The 17,148-nt window shown below is 47.0% G+C and overlaps 1 protein-coding gene across 1 annotated transcript in view; it reads right to left on the reverse strand.

Moving 5' to 3' along the window:
- The window catches only part of CDHR3 (cadherin related family member 3), a 52,736-nt gene that overhangs the window by 19,514 nt on the left and 16,074 nt on the right, over positions 1–17,148 (reverse strand). Inside the window, exons 4-7 of the mRNA XM_018047505.1 lie at positions 12,056–12,150; positions 11,210–11,314; positions 5,748–5,896; positions 4,806–4,995 (exon numbers count right to left, since the gene is read on the reverse strand). Of these exons, the coding sequence (XP_017902994.1) occupies positions 4,806–4,995; positions 5,748–5,896; positions 11,210–11,314; positions 12,056–12,150 (539 nt within the window). The remainder of the gene's footprint in view (positions 1–4,805; positions 4,996–5,747; positions 5,897–11,209; positions 11,315–12,055; positions 12,151–17,148) is intronic.

Below are 17,148 nucleotides of genomic sequence, written 5' to 3' on the forward strand. Positions count from 1 at the left end.
CCCCTCCACTCCCATGCTTAGAAGATTAGAAATGCCTCTACTTGTGTTCTCATGACTTCAAAGGCATGGAAGGTCCTCCAAACACCTTAGCATTATTCATTCAATAGAGGTTTATTAAGGGTGGAATTCTGGGTCCCAATCTCAGTTCACTCCTGGAGTGAGGCAAATATTAATAACATGCAAATGAGTAAAGCTGCTGCCAAACTCAGAGGCATCTGGTCAAGCCCAGCTTGGAGTGGAAGACTCCAAGGAAGTCTGGTTAACACCTCCAGGCTTCAGTTCATTGAGTGTCTTCATGTGTCTCCAGGTTTCAGTTTTTCCATCTGGAAAATAGACTTGTCAGTTAGCTTCTGCTACAAAACAAACCAGCCCAAAACCTAGGGGCTTAAAACAATAGGCACTTATTCTTTCCTACAACAGTATTGGTTATCCATTTGCTTTTGCTTCTAGTTCTGCTTGGCTGGTGTGTCCGGTCACTGATGACTTGCTGGGGGCTGATGCTCCTGGAAAGCCTCACTCACACCTCTGGTGGGAAGGTGGGTGGTCTCTCCTTTGTATTGTCTCTCATACTCCAGGAGGCTAGGCTGGGCTCTTCTCATGGAGATCTTAGGAAGTGCTACTTCCAAAAGTTGCAAGAGAGGGCAAGTCCCAATGCGTAACACTTTTCAAGCCCCTGCCGTGCCATGTTTGTGAATGTTCTGATGGCCAAAGCAATTCACCTGGTTAAGTCCAGATTCAAGGAGTAGAAGGAGATACCCATCTTTCAGTGGGAGGAATGGCAAAATCACACTGCAAAACAGCCTGTGTATAGGCAGAGAGGAATTTGTATGAGTGCTGTTTCTTTTTCGTTTTCTTTCTTTCCTCCTTTTCTTTTTTCTGTACCTACCACAATCATGTTTTGCCTTGGGCAGAATTTCTTACAAAAATATATTATGGCTGTCATGAGAATGTGCCTTGAGGACTTTCAGCTGAGGGAAGATAATAGACTGCATATCCCAGCTGCTGGGCTCTAAAACCCATTGCTGGATTTGCAGTGAGGTCATGTGCCAATGACAGGGCAGGACAGAGATACTAAGGCAGACTCATTCCTGTCCCATGACAGCTGACTTTGGCTCCTGGACTCCCCATTGCCCTAGCCAAGTTCATGGACTGCACAGCTGACTGGAAAATTCTCACCCATGCATCCTCCCATGTTCCTTTACTTAGGTCAGGCTTGCATCACGATCTGATGGCTCTTGCAGCCTAGCCTAGCTCTGTCCCCATCTTCTCCCATAGGCATTTCCACTAATAAAAGCCTTGCGCCTTTAATCCTGTCTTGGCATCTTGTTCTCCGAGCATCAACATGAGTTAAATTCTCTGATTCTCTGTACTATCATTTCTCTCTACAACCAAATTATGCTGCTTTCTACCTTCCACATTAGCTCTTCATGGCAGCTAAAATGGGCTTGGCAAACATGGAGCCAAGTCTGACAGCGAGGATGGTCTTGGGCTGCTGAAGATAACTGGGTTTACTTCTGGGAAAGTGGTCTTTCTTGCAGGTGTAACTACACTTCCATGATGCCACCACGGGCAAAGATTGCCTCTGTGTTTCATCTGGACAGGAGTCCCAGCATCTCTGCTCCTATCTTGATTGCATGATGTCTGGATGCTTAGAACAGATACTGTCTGTTAAATACCAACTCTATGCATCCTCAGTTCAGTTCAGTTCAGTCGCCCAGTCGTGTCCAACTCTTTGTGACCCCATGAATCGCAGCACACCAGGCCTCCCTGTTCATCACCAACTCCCGGAGTTCACTCAGACTCACTTCTATCGAGTTAATGATGCTATCCAGCCATCTCATCCTCTGTCGTCCCCTTCTCCTCCTGCCCCCAATCCCTCCCAGCATCAGTCTTTTCCAATGAGTCAACTCTTCGCATGAGGTGGCCAAAGTACTGGAGTTTCAGCTTTAGCATCATTCCTTCCAAAGGAATCCCAGGGTTGATCTTCAGAATGGACTGGTTGGATCTCCTTGCAGTCCAAGGGACTCTCAAGAGTCTTCTCCAACACCACAGTTCAAAAGCATCAATTCTTCGGCTCTCAGCTTTCTTCACAGTCCAACTCTCACATCCATACATGACCACAGGAAAAACCATAGCCTTGACTCGACGGACCTTTGTTGGCAAAGTAATGTCTCTGCTTTTCAATATGCTCTGTATTTCATCCCCTTATCACCAAGAGGTTTGTATTCTTGTCCCCATTTTACAGATGAAGAATGACTGGTTCAGAGTAGTTTCAAGACCTATCCCAGAAAGCTGATATATCTAGGCAGTATCCTCTATTGTTAGTGTAAAGAGTCACAGTACATTTTACTTTAGGTTCCATCAGTGACTCTCCAGGCCCTAAAGGGTTCAGGACTATGAGCTCTGAGTACAAGTCTGCAGAAGCCAGGAGGCTGCAATCATGCAAAGACTCTAGGGTCCTGAAGCCAGACATTTCACGCCCTCCAAAAAAGGCCTTCACTTTCAGTTGCTTAGGGCCACCTGGCATATTCTTTTCATTCTCTCCTGCCACTTGGTATTTTACCCCTAAACGCATGACTTGGAACACCACTCCCCCTCATTCATCACTCCCTGCCTCAAAGGCAGGCTGCCCTCACTCCCAGTCATCTGACCACGGTTCCTTCCCCACGCAGAGGTGACAGGCCCAGCCGCCTTATGAGTCGTTGACCTCCTCCGCCTATGGCTCACAAACAGCTTGCCAAGCGCTTTCAGCCAAGCGCCTGACAATTTACAACCAGAGCGGGGCTGTCACGGAGCCTTTGATGCCTCCATCGGGGCCATGGGCTCATTCATCACCAGCCTGGGAAAGCCGCAGGGGCTGTTTCTATCTCCGGGCTGCCCAGACCCACGGGGGTGGCGGGAAACACGGCACAAAGCCACCTGCCTCTTTGGATCCCTGGGCAGCTTGGCGCCCTCCCACCCGCTTCTACCTGAGTTCCCAAACCCCGCTGCAGGGTCCACGCCAAGATCCCTGAAGAAGGGATGCACATTCAGAGGCGAGGCTGTCAGAGCCTGTGGCAACACCGGTTCTGTCCTTTGGTTCAGTTTTGATCTGATGGTGTTTTTCTACTCTGGTGTGGTGGGAATGGAGAAGATGCCAAGCATGGGAGGATGGTGGGTGATGCAGTCCAGGGTTTCCCAGCCCCTGGAGTGTGCAAATGAGGCTGGGGTTTGGGAGTAAAAACTTCCACTTCCAAGACGGCAGAAGAAGGAGCCCTTTTGTTGCCCTTTCTCATGCTCTGGCTTTCGAGGAGAGACTGCATGTTACGCCTGCTGGAAAAGCCCAGAGCCCTCCTGGAACCTTGTTTGGAGTTATCTTTAGTAAAAAACACAGTGAGCTCAGTTCCTGGCTGGTATTGACCTTCAAGGGTCATTTGGAGAGAAGATTATCAGGACAGTCTAGGATATTCAAAATGTGATTTTACCAGCTAATATGGAATGCAGTCTGCAAACTGCCATCTCACACATCAAGGGACTCTGTACTGCAGGAAGCCACAGGATACACTTATCAGAAATGCATTGAGGGGAGCAAATTGACCAGGAAGATTGGAGATAGCACAGCCTCTCCAGTCATTTGTACCCAGAGTTGTTACTCTTCAACCGTCCTCCCCTACCTCTCAGGGCAGGAGAACAAAGGAGAAAGCAGGAGAGTCTAGAAGAGCAGGACCCGAGGAATAGAATTTCCCAAGATGCACTGGAGCTACACAGTAGCCTTAGCATAGATTTAGATTCACAAAGAAAGTGAGAGTGTAAAGTTTATGGATCATCTCTACCACATTCCAGGGACCAGACTTCTCTTAACAGAGGTGGGTTTGATTTATGTAGAAGATGGAAGTCCAGTCCTAACTATCCAAGACAACTGTTCCCACCCATCAAACAGATTCTGCTGTTGGGGTTGGGATAGGAACTTGTCAGATTTTCAAGGCTATTATTGATTTGATAGGAGCCTCAGCAAGAAGCAGATGTCAAATTAGGATAATTCTGGGAGGTTTAGTAAAGGGACTATTACAGTGTGTACACAGGGTACATGAAAACCTCTTGGAGTTTGCCCAAGTTCATGTCCATTGAGTCGGTGATGCTATCTAACCATCTCATCCTCTGCTGCCCAGAAAGATGGTACTGTTTTCCAAAAGACATATTAACCCAAAATCACAGGGGACTGTATTTAAAATAATGGTGAGTAGATTGTGAGACAAAAAGCTGGTCAAAATATCCAAAAGAACTTGTATCCCACTTGAATCTGCCTTTCCCCTCTTCTCTGCTGCCTTTTGTTTACAGGCCATTAAGTTGTGTAAAGTGAATTAGATGCTTTGTTTTAAACACTTGGTTTGATTTATTCATATTACTGATGGCGTGCTTCTCTGGGAGCTCCTAGTTACTGGTCCTAAGTCTGAATCATCTATTATAACTGCTAACCCGCAGTACGGTCTTGCCATGAGTCGAATAAAGAAAGAAAAGGCACAGTCCAGAGAGGGTCTGACAAGTCCTGTGGACCTGTCACCAAGGAAAATGAACATGTTGTAGAGGAGAGCAAAATAAAAATATTTTTTTAACAGAGTAAGGAAATGAAGAAGGGAGATACAAATAGGAAAGAAAATGGAAGAGAGAGGAGAAAAAATGATGAGGAAGGAAAGTTTCTCACTGAAAGAGACAATTCAAATCCACTTATATTATTGAGCATGTCTCCAGTGCCCGATCCTTCAGTCCCCGCCAGCCTATAGCAGAGGAGCTGAGGGCCCCTAAAAGGGGTGATGGGAGGCAAATACCTGAAGGAGAACTTGGTGCACGTCGAGGGGTTGTCATTAATGTCTTCCACAGTGAAGGTTATCTGCTTGCGATTCTCTTGACCCCCGGAGGGTCTATCCTTCACCAGAACCTCCAGAGATATGACTGGATTTTGTCTTAATTCACCTGCATCTCGGTCTATCCTGCGTGCCACTTGGATGGCCCCAGTCACTGAGAAAGCAAAGGTCAGAACATGGCTCTCTGGAGAGAAACGAAGAGTCAGAGACAGATGAAGACTTGGAGTAAACTGGAAAAGAACGTTTTGATGTGAGGACTGGCTTACAAAGAGAATATCCTCTATACACATACAAAAGAAAAAAAAACAAAACAAAACCCTCACGTAAGTTCCTATCTTGGACATTGATTGGTCTGGGTTCTCTGTTTAGGAGGCTTCAGGGTTAAATAAAATGCCTTATTAAAATGAATTTCACCTGTTTCCTACTTTTTGTGGCCCCTTGAGACTTAAGAATTACAAATCTGTCTTCTGTTTCTTTCGGACAGTGCTGGTCTGGGTTCTCTGTTTAGGAGGCTTCAGGGTACCGTCACAATAGTGAACTCATTTGCCCCTAGACACCCACCTGCCTCGAAGGGGAAGTAGTGACACAGCTGTTGCACAGGACCCTGTTCAGTGACCCCAACCCCTAGGCCAGCTGCTTTTAGTACACCTATTATAGGAAATTCCCTGCTTGCCCAATGGTTAGGACTCTGTGCTTTCACTACTGAGGGCCTGGGTTCAATCCCTGGTCAGGGAACTAAGATCCAGCAAGCCATGAGGTGCAGCCATAAAAATATACCTATTACTCCAATAACTTATAATAGTCTATAGATATAAAGGCATGCCCCAGACCAAAAGAGAAAATATTTGTAAAACAAGCCAAATGGCTGAATTAAAGAATCCACAAGGATGTATGTGTTTGACTTACATTGATTGATCATGAAATAGCTGTTGACAGTAGTGATGCTGTAGAGAAGGAAGCTGGTAAAGCCTCTATCATCAGGGTCCTCCGCTGTGATATGGGCCACGATGCTTCCTAGACTCAGCTCCTCAGGAATGGTGTACATGTGCGTCAGGCTGGAACAGAATTTCAGCAGACACAGCTAATTTTCAGGGGCACAGGAGGGTGGAGTCTGGGAGGTGGGTATTTTGGTTCAAGCTAAATATAGCGCTGAGCTGTTGGAATTGCATCAACGTTGTTTGGGAGGGAGAACTCAGCAGCTGAAAAGAGGGGTGACTGCCTTTTGTGTTTCCAAAGATCACGTCCCTGTGGATGCAAAGAAGTCACCACGCTGTGATGGCAGCGATTTATATCAGCCTCAGTCCCTACCTCCACGCAGGCCTGATGCCATTTCAGATCAGTCTCAGCATTCACATCTTTTAAAATAAGGATCATTGGCCTGTCCAGCTGTCTTCTCTTCTCCCAATATGTGTGCAGAAGTCCCCTAAATTCTTTTGAAAATCCCTCTGGACACAATATCCAGAGCCATGGTTTCCTGACACCCATCCCATAGCTGCTGCTAGAGGTTCACAATAAATTGTGAACCTTCTCTGTTCTAGTGTCTCTGCTCACTTTCTAGTTCTTTTTTTTTAGGCCGAGGAGGCAGAATTCATGCACAGAACGTGTATGCTTGTCCAAGTTGTGTTAACCATGAGGTCAGTTCTCTGAAGGGAGAAACAAGCTGCCCGCCAGAAGCCAAGGTCAGCACACTGCCCTCCAAGGATGACTTCTTACAAGGTAATCCCAAATTACCAACTTACCCACCTTCCTCAGACTTCCACTGCCTTGCAACAAGACAGATAGGTTTGAAGTGTTAACTGCACAACTTGGTAATTGAGTAATTTTGCATGTACCAAGGGAGGCTTATTATTTAAAATAACTCTGCAGAAAGTCCTTTTGTGGAGGAAAAATCACTTCTGTGGGGCAAAGTCATCTCTATCATCTCTAATTTCCTGGTCTCCTAAATTTGAGTTTTCCCACACGGGAGCTTCTTTAAGAGGGGAATACTATAGCCTATATCCAAAGGATTGGACTCATTTCATGAGCTCAGAATGCCTCTGTTTTCGTGCCATCATCTGCAGGGCCAGAGGAGGAGAAAGGGGAGGGGACCTCTGGGGGAGTCAGAGGCAGGCCCTCCCTGGCCCGGCTCCTCCCCAGATCCTGGGCCTGCCCTCACTTGTGGGGTGACCCCCTGAAGGCTCACTCCACTGTTGGGGGACAGTAATCTTGCTCAGGCCAAGAGGCCACCCCAGGGCTCTGGACCTCTCACCACTGGTGGTCCCACAGAAGCCACCTTTCACCCATTTATTGGCTGGACACAGCTCATTCTCAGGGAAACTGTGCCACCCACTGGGGTCCAGGGAGGGACAAAGTTGGTGTGGCCAGGGAAGCAGGGGTGGCAGGAACCAACAGCAGTGACAGAGGGGAGAGGGATTCAGCTCTGGCTTCTCAGGCTGCACTAAGTCCTTATTCTACTGTGTGAGAGCCCCTGTTTCTAACATGTTGGATTTTTTGTGGGGGATGCTACATTGAGGGGGTTCTGTTAACTTCCAACAAAGAGATCGCTAAGATAACCATGCTACCTTCACGCCTCACCCTTGCTACCCCAAATGTGGTTCCTGCTTTTCTAAACCAGCTTCCTGAGGATGCAGCGTCTGCAGACAGACCTCTAGCCCCTCCTGACACTGAATTAGGATCAACATTTTCAAAGATGCCCAGGGAATGTGTAAGCACTTTAAAGTTTGAGAAAGACTACATGTGTAAGGAATTGGGCTTCCCAGGTGGTGCTAGGGGTAAAGAACCTGCCTGCCAGTGCAGGAGCCATAAGGGTGGTGGGTTCGATCCCTGGGTCAGGAAGATCCCCTGGAGGAGGGCATGGCAACCCACTCCAGTATTCTTGCTGGAGAATCCCACGGAAAGAGGAACCTGGCAGGCTACAGTCCATAGGGTTGCAAAGAGTTGGATACAACTGAAGCAACTTAGAACAGACGCATTGTAAGGGATCCTAGAGGTAAAAGCCACAGGTTCCCAGCCTCTCATAGAACAGACAGAGGACACCTTGGGAGAGAAATCCCCTTCCTCCCAGCCTCCTTTTTTTTTTTTTTTTCCTAAGACAGTGGTTTGCAGCTGCAGGTGATTCTGTTGTTTGTCACAACTAGAGGAGCAGGCTGCTATTGGCATGTAGTGAATAGAGACTAGGGATGCTGCTTAACAACCTGTGATGCCCAGGACAGCCCCACCACAGAAAGTATCCTTCTTGACATGTCAGGAGTGCAGCTGTTTAAGACCCTGTTCTGTGGGCTCATCTAGTCCACGCTGGGTGCTCCAGGAACTCAGGTCCCATGAGGAGAACTGATCAGGCTATTGGTGAAGATACAATTGCCTAGATAGAACATCCTTTCCTTGGCTGACTTGATATTGAGCCTGGCAGAAGATAAAATCTGTGGTTTATTTGGCTTGAGGATCCACGGCCCAAGTGTGTATAAAATATCACCTAACTTAGAAGTGTCACCCTGAGACACAGTAGAGATCTGTTCATATGCACTAAAACCAGGACCCTGGCAGTTCCCTGACGGGGGAAGCTCTGATATTACCACTCCCCTTACTCTTCTCTCCACGACACTGGCTCACCAGAGCCAGGGCCCATGGCCACACTCAGGGGAAAGGAGGTGAATCTGGAATGACCGGAGATGGTGTCTTTTAAACTGTCTTTCTAAACTGAGTCTACACTATCTGGCACAAGGTTGAAAAGGACTGCGAGTGAATGGAAAAGGGGTGGGCAAAAAAGAGAAAGACCCTCCTGCCCAACTCTAAAACAAGGATCTCTGCAAAAATATAGAGCACTCTGCCTGTGAGGTAGACGGAGAATGTAAGTCAGGTACTCTTATACTCAGCTGCCCAGCTTTCATAATGGCAGCATCCTGGAGTGCATGTTGCAAGTCCAGGAAACACTGAGACATTCGTCACCATCCAGGAATACAATGGTGAGACATTTTCAACAACAGAAATAGTACTTGAATTGATTGTGTTCATTGCAGAACCTTAACAAATAGTCAAGAGAGGAGAGTTGCTTCCACATTTTTCATTTCTACTTCATACTCAAACTCAGTCTACTCAAGTCCATTTGAGGGATTAATTGTGTTAATACTGAACTAAATAACTTATGTTTAGTCCCAAGTTTCCAGTAGTCATGAATGGATATGAGAGATGGACCACAAAGAAGGCTCAGCACCAAAGAATTGATGCCTTTGAACTGTGATGATGAAGAAGACTCTTGAAAGTCCCTTGGACAGCAAGGAGATCAAACCAGTCACTCCTAAAGGAAATCAACCCTGAACATTCATTGGAAGGACTGCTGCTGAAGCTGAAGCTCCAACACTTTGACCACCTAAGGTGAAGAGCTGACTCATTGGAAAAGACCCTAATGCTGGGAAAGACTGAGGGTAGGAGGAGAAGCTGGCAGCAAAGGATGAGATGGTTGGATGGCATCATCAACTGAATGGACATGAGTTTGAGCAAACTCAGGGAGACAGTGAAGGACAGGGAAGCCTGGTGTGCTACAGTCCATGGAGTCACAAAGAGTCAGACATGACTGAGCGACCGAACAACAACAAATGTTTAGTCCAAGCACTGATTTGGAGGGAAAGAAGTATCATGGTTCAAGGGAACCAGGAAACCCTCAAAGTCAGCATCCAGTTTGAAACTGAGCAAACCTGTTGAAGGAGCAGATGGCTGAGGGACTAGGTTGGCTCTAACTGAGCAGCCACCCTGCCCCCTTTTAGATCACAAGTCCTTCTAGACCACAAGCTCTTGCAGACCCATCCCTACCGACATCCAGGGGAATACTCTGAAAGAAAGTCAACAATTTTTTTCAAAAAAATTTTTAGACAGTCACGTAGTTCATGCTTCCTGTCTGGGGTGGAGCCTAACAGGTTCATCTCTCAAACTGAAAGTGAGAACCAGAGTTCCAGAGCCATCTTTGGGGGCCTCACCAAACAGCCAAGGTCATGTTCTCTTTCTGCAGAGGCGAACTGCTTAATTTTGAAAGACATAGTTCAAACCAGATGGCCTACAAGTTCTGTCCCATGGGTGAACTTGACAGTCTGCTTTCCCACCTCACAGACTGGGAAGGGGATCACAGAACGTGTCAGCTCCAGCCCCACCACCATCACCTTCCTCTGGGGATCACTGATGAATCCTCATCGCCATGTTGGCCAATACTTGAGTCCGAATCCAAGCTGGAATGTCACAACTATTTATAAGCTGCCTGTACTGTGCTCCTGCAGGAGCCTGTCAACAGGAATGTACTGAGTCATCCTTCTGAGCTTAACCTGGAACAGGCATGGATAGGAAGTATTTCATGGGAGTATCTCTGCTGCTGTTCCCTTCACATTGACACCCAGCATCTGGGCTATAGATTGTGATAATATCCAGAAGTTTCACAACAGTGGTGTGTTTTGCCAAAAGGCACTCAGCCTGTGAGTGGCTTTAATACCTCAATCTCAGAATACTTTACAAGCATTCTACATAGTTCTGGGGCCCAGTGGCTTTTTGTTGGTGGGATCTCCTGAGCTGAATTTATTTAATGAATACAGTGAACCAAGGCAGGGCATTTTGCCAGTTTCCTTATGGTGGTTTTTGAGCCTGGCTCAGAAACTGGGGCAGGCAGAATTTTGTAACCAGTGAGTCAGGCTGTTTGCAGAGTCATATGCTGGCTCAGAATCCCACCTCCCTCTCCTAAATCCTCCTATGGGTGACAGGCTCTGGTCTCCCTTTTGTGCCCACGCTACCGCCAGGCACACTCCCACAGGCCGTCTCCACCAGGTTCACTTCCTCATGTCAGCTGTACGGAGGAGCTGCCAGACACAGGTCCTGGATCCACCGCAGCAGGAAGAAACTCAGAGCACCCAGCAGTGAGCAGATCCCTTAGGCATCATCAAAACAGCCCTTCCCTCAGTCAGAGACAATGATATCCCAAGAGTGGAAAATGATATCCCAAGAGGAAGGAAGGTGTCTGGACTAATGACGTTCTCTAGGATTGTGTTCTTACTAACGGTGGGTGCTTTATCCTATGAGTACCTCATATTTACCTTCTACATGTGCCCACTGGCAGGCCTTGCACAAGGCCAAGGTGTGTGGCCCCCGCCCCATCCCCAACATCCTAAGAATCCCGTGGTGCGCGTGTCTGCGGGCTGTGGAGGCAGGGGAGCTGAGGTGGAAGGTGGGGTTCCAGAGGCCCAGGTAAAGGACCCTGATGGTCTGGAGCCTCTTCCCTCTGCTTTTACCTCCTCTTACCTCCAGGCAGGGCAAGGGGCAGCCCTCCACTGAGGATGGAATGAGTTTGAAGAGACTCAGCCGCTTGGGACCCCTCCCCATGCCCGGAGGCCCACCTGGTGAAGCGTGGGATCTCTTCATTGATGTTCACAATGTTCACGTGCAGCTCTGTGGAGGCTCCGAGTCCTTGACTGTCTCTCACTTCCACAATGAGATGATAACTGCCAGGAAACAGCCCAAGTCAGGGAGGGAGTCAAGCTTTGCTGACACTACCACAAATGAGGTGGAGGGAGTGGGGAAAGTCTTTCCCCTTTCCGGCCACCCCCTCTCCATATGCCCCTGCAGAGTTAGATCTTCTTTCCTCATCTCTAAGGCCCTTCCATTTCTCATCCTATAGTTACTGTCCATGGCTGCCATCTCACGGTCTCCACGTTACACACTCTGTCCTCATCCTTCTTCATGACATCCCAGCAAAGTGCCTTCTACACCTATGTAAGGAAACCAAGGCTGCACAGATTAAGCAGCCCTGGTTTTCATACCTGGTGCAGAACCCAGAGCCAAACATGGTTGACCCCAAAACCTCTGTGTTTTTGTCCTTTAACCCTGGACTCTCCTCACCTCCTTCCTCAGAGGCCTGCTTGCCTCCACCGTTTTGCTCTAATGTCAGTGGACAGTTCTGACGGCTACCTCCCTGGAGGCAGAAGGGCATCCAAGGCAATCCTCCAGATGCTCCAGAGACCCTCTCCCACACCGTCATCCCTGTGGTCCAGAGAGTAGGATTTTTGGACAGGGAAGGAGGCCTTCTGGATAATGGCCTTGCTCCTGATCCCTCTTTGGAGCTCACTACCCTCTGAACCTGGCAGCAAGGCCACAAAACATTCAGGGCCTCCCTGGCTGCACCAGGCCTGCTCTTGGACCCTCAGATAAAAGGTACTTCAAGTAAGGTCATTGGCAAAGGCTACCTGCTGTGTCCTGCTTCAAAGTCAAATTCTGTTGTGGAGAAGAGAGTCCCGTTAGCAGACATTCTGAAACTCTTTGAAGGGGAAATCAGGAGATACTAAAAAACAAGGGAAAAAGCATAACTAAGCACACCTATGCAGCTTTCCCCAGGAAGTGAGGTTGTTCATGTCACAGTTTATATTCATGGCCCATGGAACCTTTTTGATGCAACAGAATGAAGGCCCAAATGGGCAATTCTCTGGCTTAATGGTTCTTGATTCAAGAAAACTCTGGATCAGTTGGTCTGAGCCTTTGACCCTGATTGGCAGTACCCTGAGAAGCTGGTCACTGGATCCTACATCAATTACAGACAATGCACATAAACAGCTCCCTGCTTCTGAGTCTAGCATCCTTATCCCAACCACCATATTCTGACTTCTGGCTTTGATTCAATGTCTTGGCTTTAATCAACACTGTTTCAACACAGCTCCCATGTATTAGGAAATAGGACAATCCTAAAGGAAATCAACCCTAATATTAATTGGAAGGACTGATACTGAAACTCCAATACTTTGGCTACCTGATGTGAAGAGCTGATTCGTTGGAGAAGACCTTGATGCTGGGAAAGATTGCAGGCAAAAGGAGAAGAGGGGATGACAGAGAATGAGATGGTTAGATAGCATCACCCAGTCAATGGACATGAATTTGAGCAGACTCCAAGAGATAGTGGAGGCCAGGGGAGCCTGGCATTCTGCAGTCCATGTGGTTGCAAAGAGTCAGACATGACTTAGCAGCTGAAAAACAATAACAAAGCAAATATGATTCAGTCTCTTCCCTTAAAAGAACTTGGGACATGATGTAGTATGAAAATGTTCACAAGTATTGTTCATTGAAATGATGGCAGAGAAAAGGGAAGAGACAAGTGCGAGAGAAAATAACCTTAGCAGGTACTGGCGTCAAAGTTGGAAGCTAGCTTGGACTCTTTAACATTTTATTGAAGAGCTCTGGCAACTGGTCAAGTCTTTGTACAAGTTGGGGAATTGAGAGCCTGTCCTCCTTGGCTCCCAGTGCTCAGCCCAGCTCTCTTGTGGGCTCCCCTGCCCAGCATCACTTGCTCTGAAAGGGACACAGGCTTATTTGTTCATCCTACTAAGGGCCAGTCCATAGGAGGCCCACCCCGTCTATCCATGGGTGCTCATCAGGATCATGGAGTCCCTTCCTTGCTCCCATGATGAAGTCAAGAAGCAGGTGAAGGCTCTGGATCAGAAGAGCTGAGTCCAAGTTCTGGATCTCACCTCAGAACCTGGGACAATTCCATTCCTTGCCTGTAATTTAGGGATGAGACCACCAACACATGGTATGCTGCTGCTGCTAAGTTGCTTCAGTCGTGTCCGACTCTGTGCGAGCCCATAGATGGCAGCCAACCAGGCTCCCCCGTCCCTGGGATTCTCCAGGCAAGAGCATTGGAGTGGGTGTGTTATGGTGGAGATTAAATCAAATGCACACAGTATAATGAAGAGGGCTGCAGCAACATGTGAGGCTTGCATATTTATAGCCATTTATTCCAAAGGGCTTTAAGGGTAGAAGCTATCATTATTTGCAACTAGGATGAGGGATGATCCCTGATCAGATCAGAAGTGAAGGTTTTGTGACCAGAGTCACAGCCCCTGAAGTCTAGAATCAAAGGAAACACTGCCAAGCTTTCCAACCCAGTGATTTGCTGTGTTGTGATCACAGCTGAGCTCCCTGTAGAGAAGAGAGAATGCACAGAAAAGAGATGAAAGCTCTCCTTTGGGGCCAATATAAGATTTTAAAACCATTTTTAAGTGCTTACTTTCTGTTTATTATTTAATAACATTTTCTAGCTGTAATGAACGTATTTTTAACACAAAAATTGGGAAAGACAGAAAAGTTTAAAAAAGAAAATATTAATCACCTATAAAATCTCATCATTTTCATGAATAGCCTTCTGTTCTTTTCTATGTAAACATACACTCTCCAAAAAAATTGAGATGATGTTCTAATCAAAATCATAATATTTTGTTCTTTTGATTTAGAGCTTGAGCATTTGCCCATATTCTTGTCTTGTTTTACAGCCTGGTTGGTTAATGATGATACAACATTCTACTGTAATGGCTTGCTTTACGAAGTCTTCCTTGCTGGTTACTTAAGTGCTTCCAACCCATTGTTAAGAGGAAATATTTGGGCAACGCCAAGGACTGCCCTTCTCTCAGCTCCCACCACACTCCCTCTCCAAATTGTATGAACACCTTGGCAGCACTCAGAGATGTGATACTTATCCCAAGCCCCCCACCGATTGACTGGCGGGGCTTGCAGCTGGCAGCATGTGGAGCAGTTCTGGCTCTGTGAGCAGAGCTTTTCCTGCAGAGAATCCTCACATATCCGTATATCAGAGGTCCAAGTTGAAGGTCCTAGAATGTAGGGTTCAGAGCCTGGCAAGGCATTTAATACATGCACCTGAATCGGTTGGCCTTTTCGCATGTGTCTTAAAATGTTCTAGGAGATAGGTCCCCAGATCTGGTTGTTTTCCAGACAGTCAAAGTCTTGGGATGCGGAGATGACAGACAGCCCTGCTCTGCTGAAGATGATGGTCAACCAAAGGAACAAACAAAGAAGATTTGGACCAGGCACTCTAGGAGAGATAAATGTAGGATATGATGGGACACAGAGAAAAGACTCTGGAACGTGAGTCACAGGTTGGAGCCTTTGAGTCATGAAGTGGCTCTGGATCCAGATTGGAGCCAGACTACTGAATCTGAATCCTGGTTCTACCACTTTCCAGCTATGAGAGCTTGTGCAACAAAGAGGAATACTAATGCCCCATGGAGTGATCACGCAAAGTTCTAGAACTGTGCCCAGCCATGATAAGCCTTCCATGCATGCTAACTACTACTGTCCAGTTAGAATGTGAGATCCATGAGGGAAAGGGCTTCATTTTATTCATTGCTCTATCCCTGTGCCTAATACCTAGTAGATGCTCAATAAATATTGGTTAAATATTGGGACTTTATTCTAGCCTTTTCCCATCTGAGACCAGCATTCCAACCTTAAAGAATCTTAACAAAACAAAAGGATAACAATAACAAAAATCTTGCCAGCCTTTAGAAAAAAAAATTGTTTCGATTTGGTAACGCTAGACTGGGGTATGAAATCTCCAGTTATGCCTCCTGTCTCAGCAAGGAAGAAAAAAATCAACAGCAACAGACAGAAAAGGTGGAGAGCTGGAGAATTAGAATATGGGGAATTTCTTTTAAATTTTTATTAAGAGGCTGATTTCCTGGAATCCTGATTTTTTTTTCTTTAAGAGCCAGGCTAATTTCCTTTATCCCTGAACTTATGAGCTTGTGTTAATGGGAATAGCAGTTTTGTACTTAGAAAGGAGATGATATCCATAGACTAAAAATATTGTGTCATGTGGCCATTTGCCAGCGACTCAGCAAAGCTTTCTGTAAAACCTGGCATTCTCTCCCCTTTTTAAAGGCTTGTTTAATCAAAGCTGCTCCCTTGATATTCATTCTTGGAAAACAGAAATTAAATAGAATGAAAAGCAGCAGCAGCCCCTCTCTGCTCCAGCACTGGCTAAGAAAAGTCCTGAGTAATCAGATCAATTCGGTGAACAAACGCTTGTCAGACAAGCTCTCTAGCCTCCCTGCAGGGAATATTCCTTTACCGCCACCCCAGATTTCTCTATTTGCAGCCCCTTGGCAGCAGCGTTTTGCTCATGGACACAGAGCTTCAGGGTGGAGGACGTTGAGCAGGTTTCCTGCCCCATTCATCCTTTATTGTGCCACCAGTTCGAGGAGGAAGGAGGATGTGAGAGAGCTGGCCCAGTTTCCTGAAATGTCAGGCTCCCCTGGGAGGATGCGCCACCTCCGGGCTGGCTCCCCCCCACCCCCTGCTGCAGTTGACGTCATGGGTGAATAATGATTCAACCTGTGCTGGTTTGCAGCCCTCGGTTGCTTCCAGGCCTGCGGTGGAATCAAGCAACAAGCATTCAGCCTTCCAACTCATAGAAACACAGCAGGCAGTTTCCAGGGGCCAAGTTTCCAGAGGGAAAGCAGGACTCTGATTCCTTCCAAGTCTGAAGAGCGCCAGTAACTTCACCAGCCACTGAGAGCATGCCTCCAAGCCCACCCAGAAGGTCCAGATAGAGCAGCCTCTTCCTACTGGGCTGGGGCAAGTTGTAAATATGGCATCACAGTCCAATTATTTTTCAGTGTAAGCTGAACATATTATAAAAGCCCCATTCCTCTCTTTTCACCCTTCCTCCCCAAACCAGCTCAGAGGTGGGAGGTGGGGGATGCAAGTGGGAAGGAAGGGTACCTAGGAGAAAAGAACAACTATCATTAAAAAAAAAAAAAAAAGCCCAGGTCAAGCCCTTAACTCAGCTGGACTCGGCTTGTGTATGTATAATCATGAGGGTGAGCTAGGTGGGTTATAGACAACTATTTGTTTTTAAGGTGAGCCACATGTATAAATGCAAAATGCTGTAGATATACCATCCTTTACTGAGGAAGCTGCAAACTTTCCTTTCTTCTGTCAGTCTTTTTCCCTAATCATCAGCCTTGGGTCTTGTTCTTTGATTCAGGCTTCGCTAATCATAAGGACAACAATCCCCTTCTCTTCAAGGAAGTATCTCTTCTGATGTCTGAATAGTCATCAGTGGTGGTGTATTTGGAGTAGGGATTATCCAATAGTACTGCTTTTTCCTTTCTTAAGCAGTCTCAAAAGAACCTGGGGTGTAAAGCATTTTGCAAAGACTTCTGGTGGTGACTTCTGAGTTAGGCAGATGCCTGGGGGGCAGTGAATGGGATGTATGTGTGTGTGCACCTGTTGTGGGGGGGGTGGACATACCTGGGGGAACAGGAAGGGCGCTATCACTCAGGAAAGAAAGGGGCAGGACACCAAGGACAATTTGCCAGAAAAGGGTAGAAGGGGATGAGCAGGATCCCTTCGTTCTCACTGGCATTACCTGGCCCTGGCAAGGGCCTCAGTTCCTTCCCTCATCAGGAAATAGAATGCTGCTCAAGGCATCTTAAAAGTCCCATCCAGTGGGATCAGCAGGCATCTGAGAAGTTGCTACCACTTTTCAGAG

This window comes from Capra hircus, chromosome 4 (genome assembly GCF_001704415.2).
Source record: "Capra hircus breed San Clemente chromosome 4, ASM170441v1, whole genome shotgun sequence".
Taxonomy (NCBI): domain Eukaryota; kingdom Metazoa; phylum Chordata; class Mammalia; order Artiodactyla; family Bovidae; genus Capra; species Capra hircus.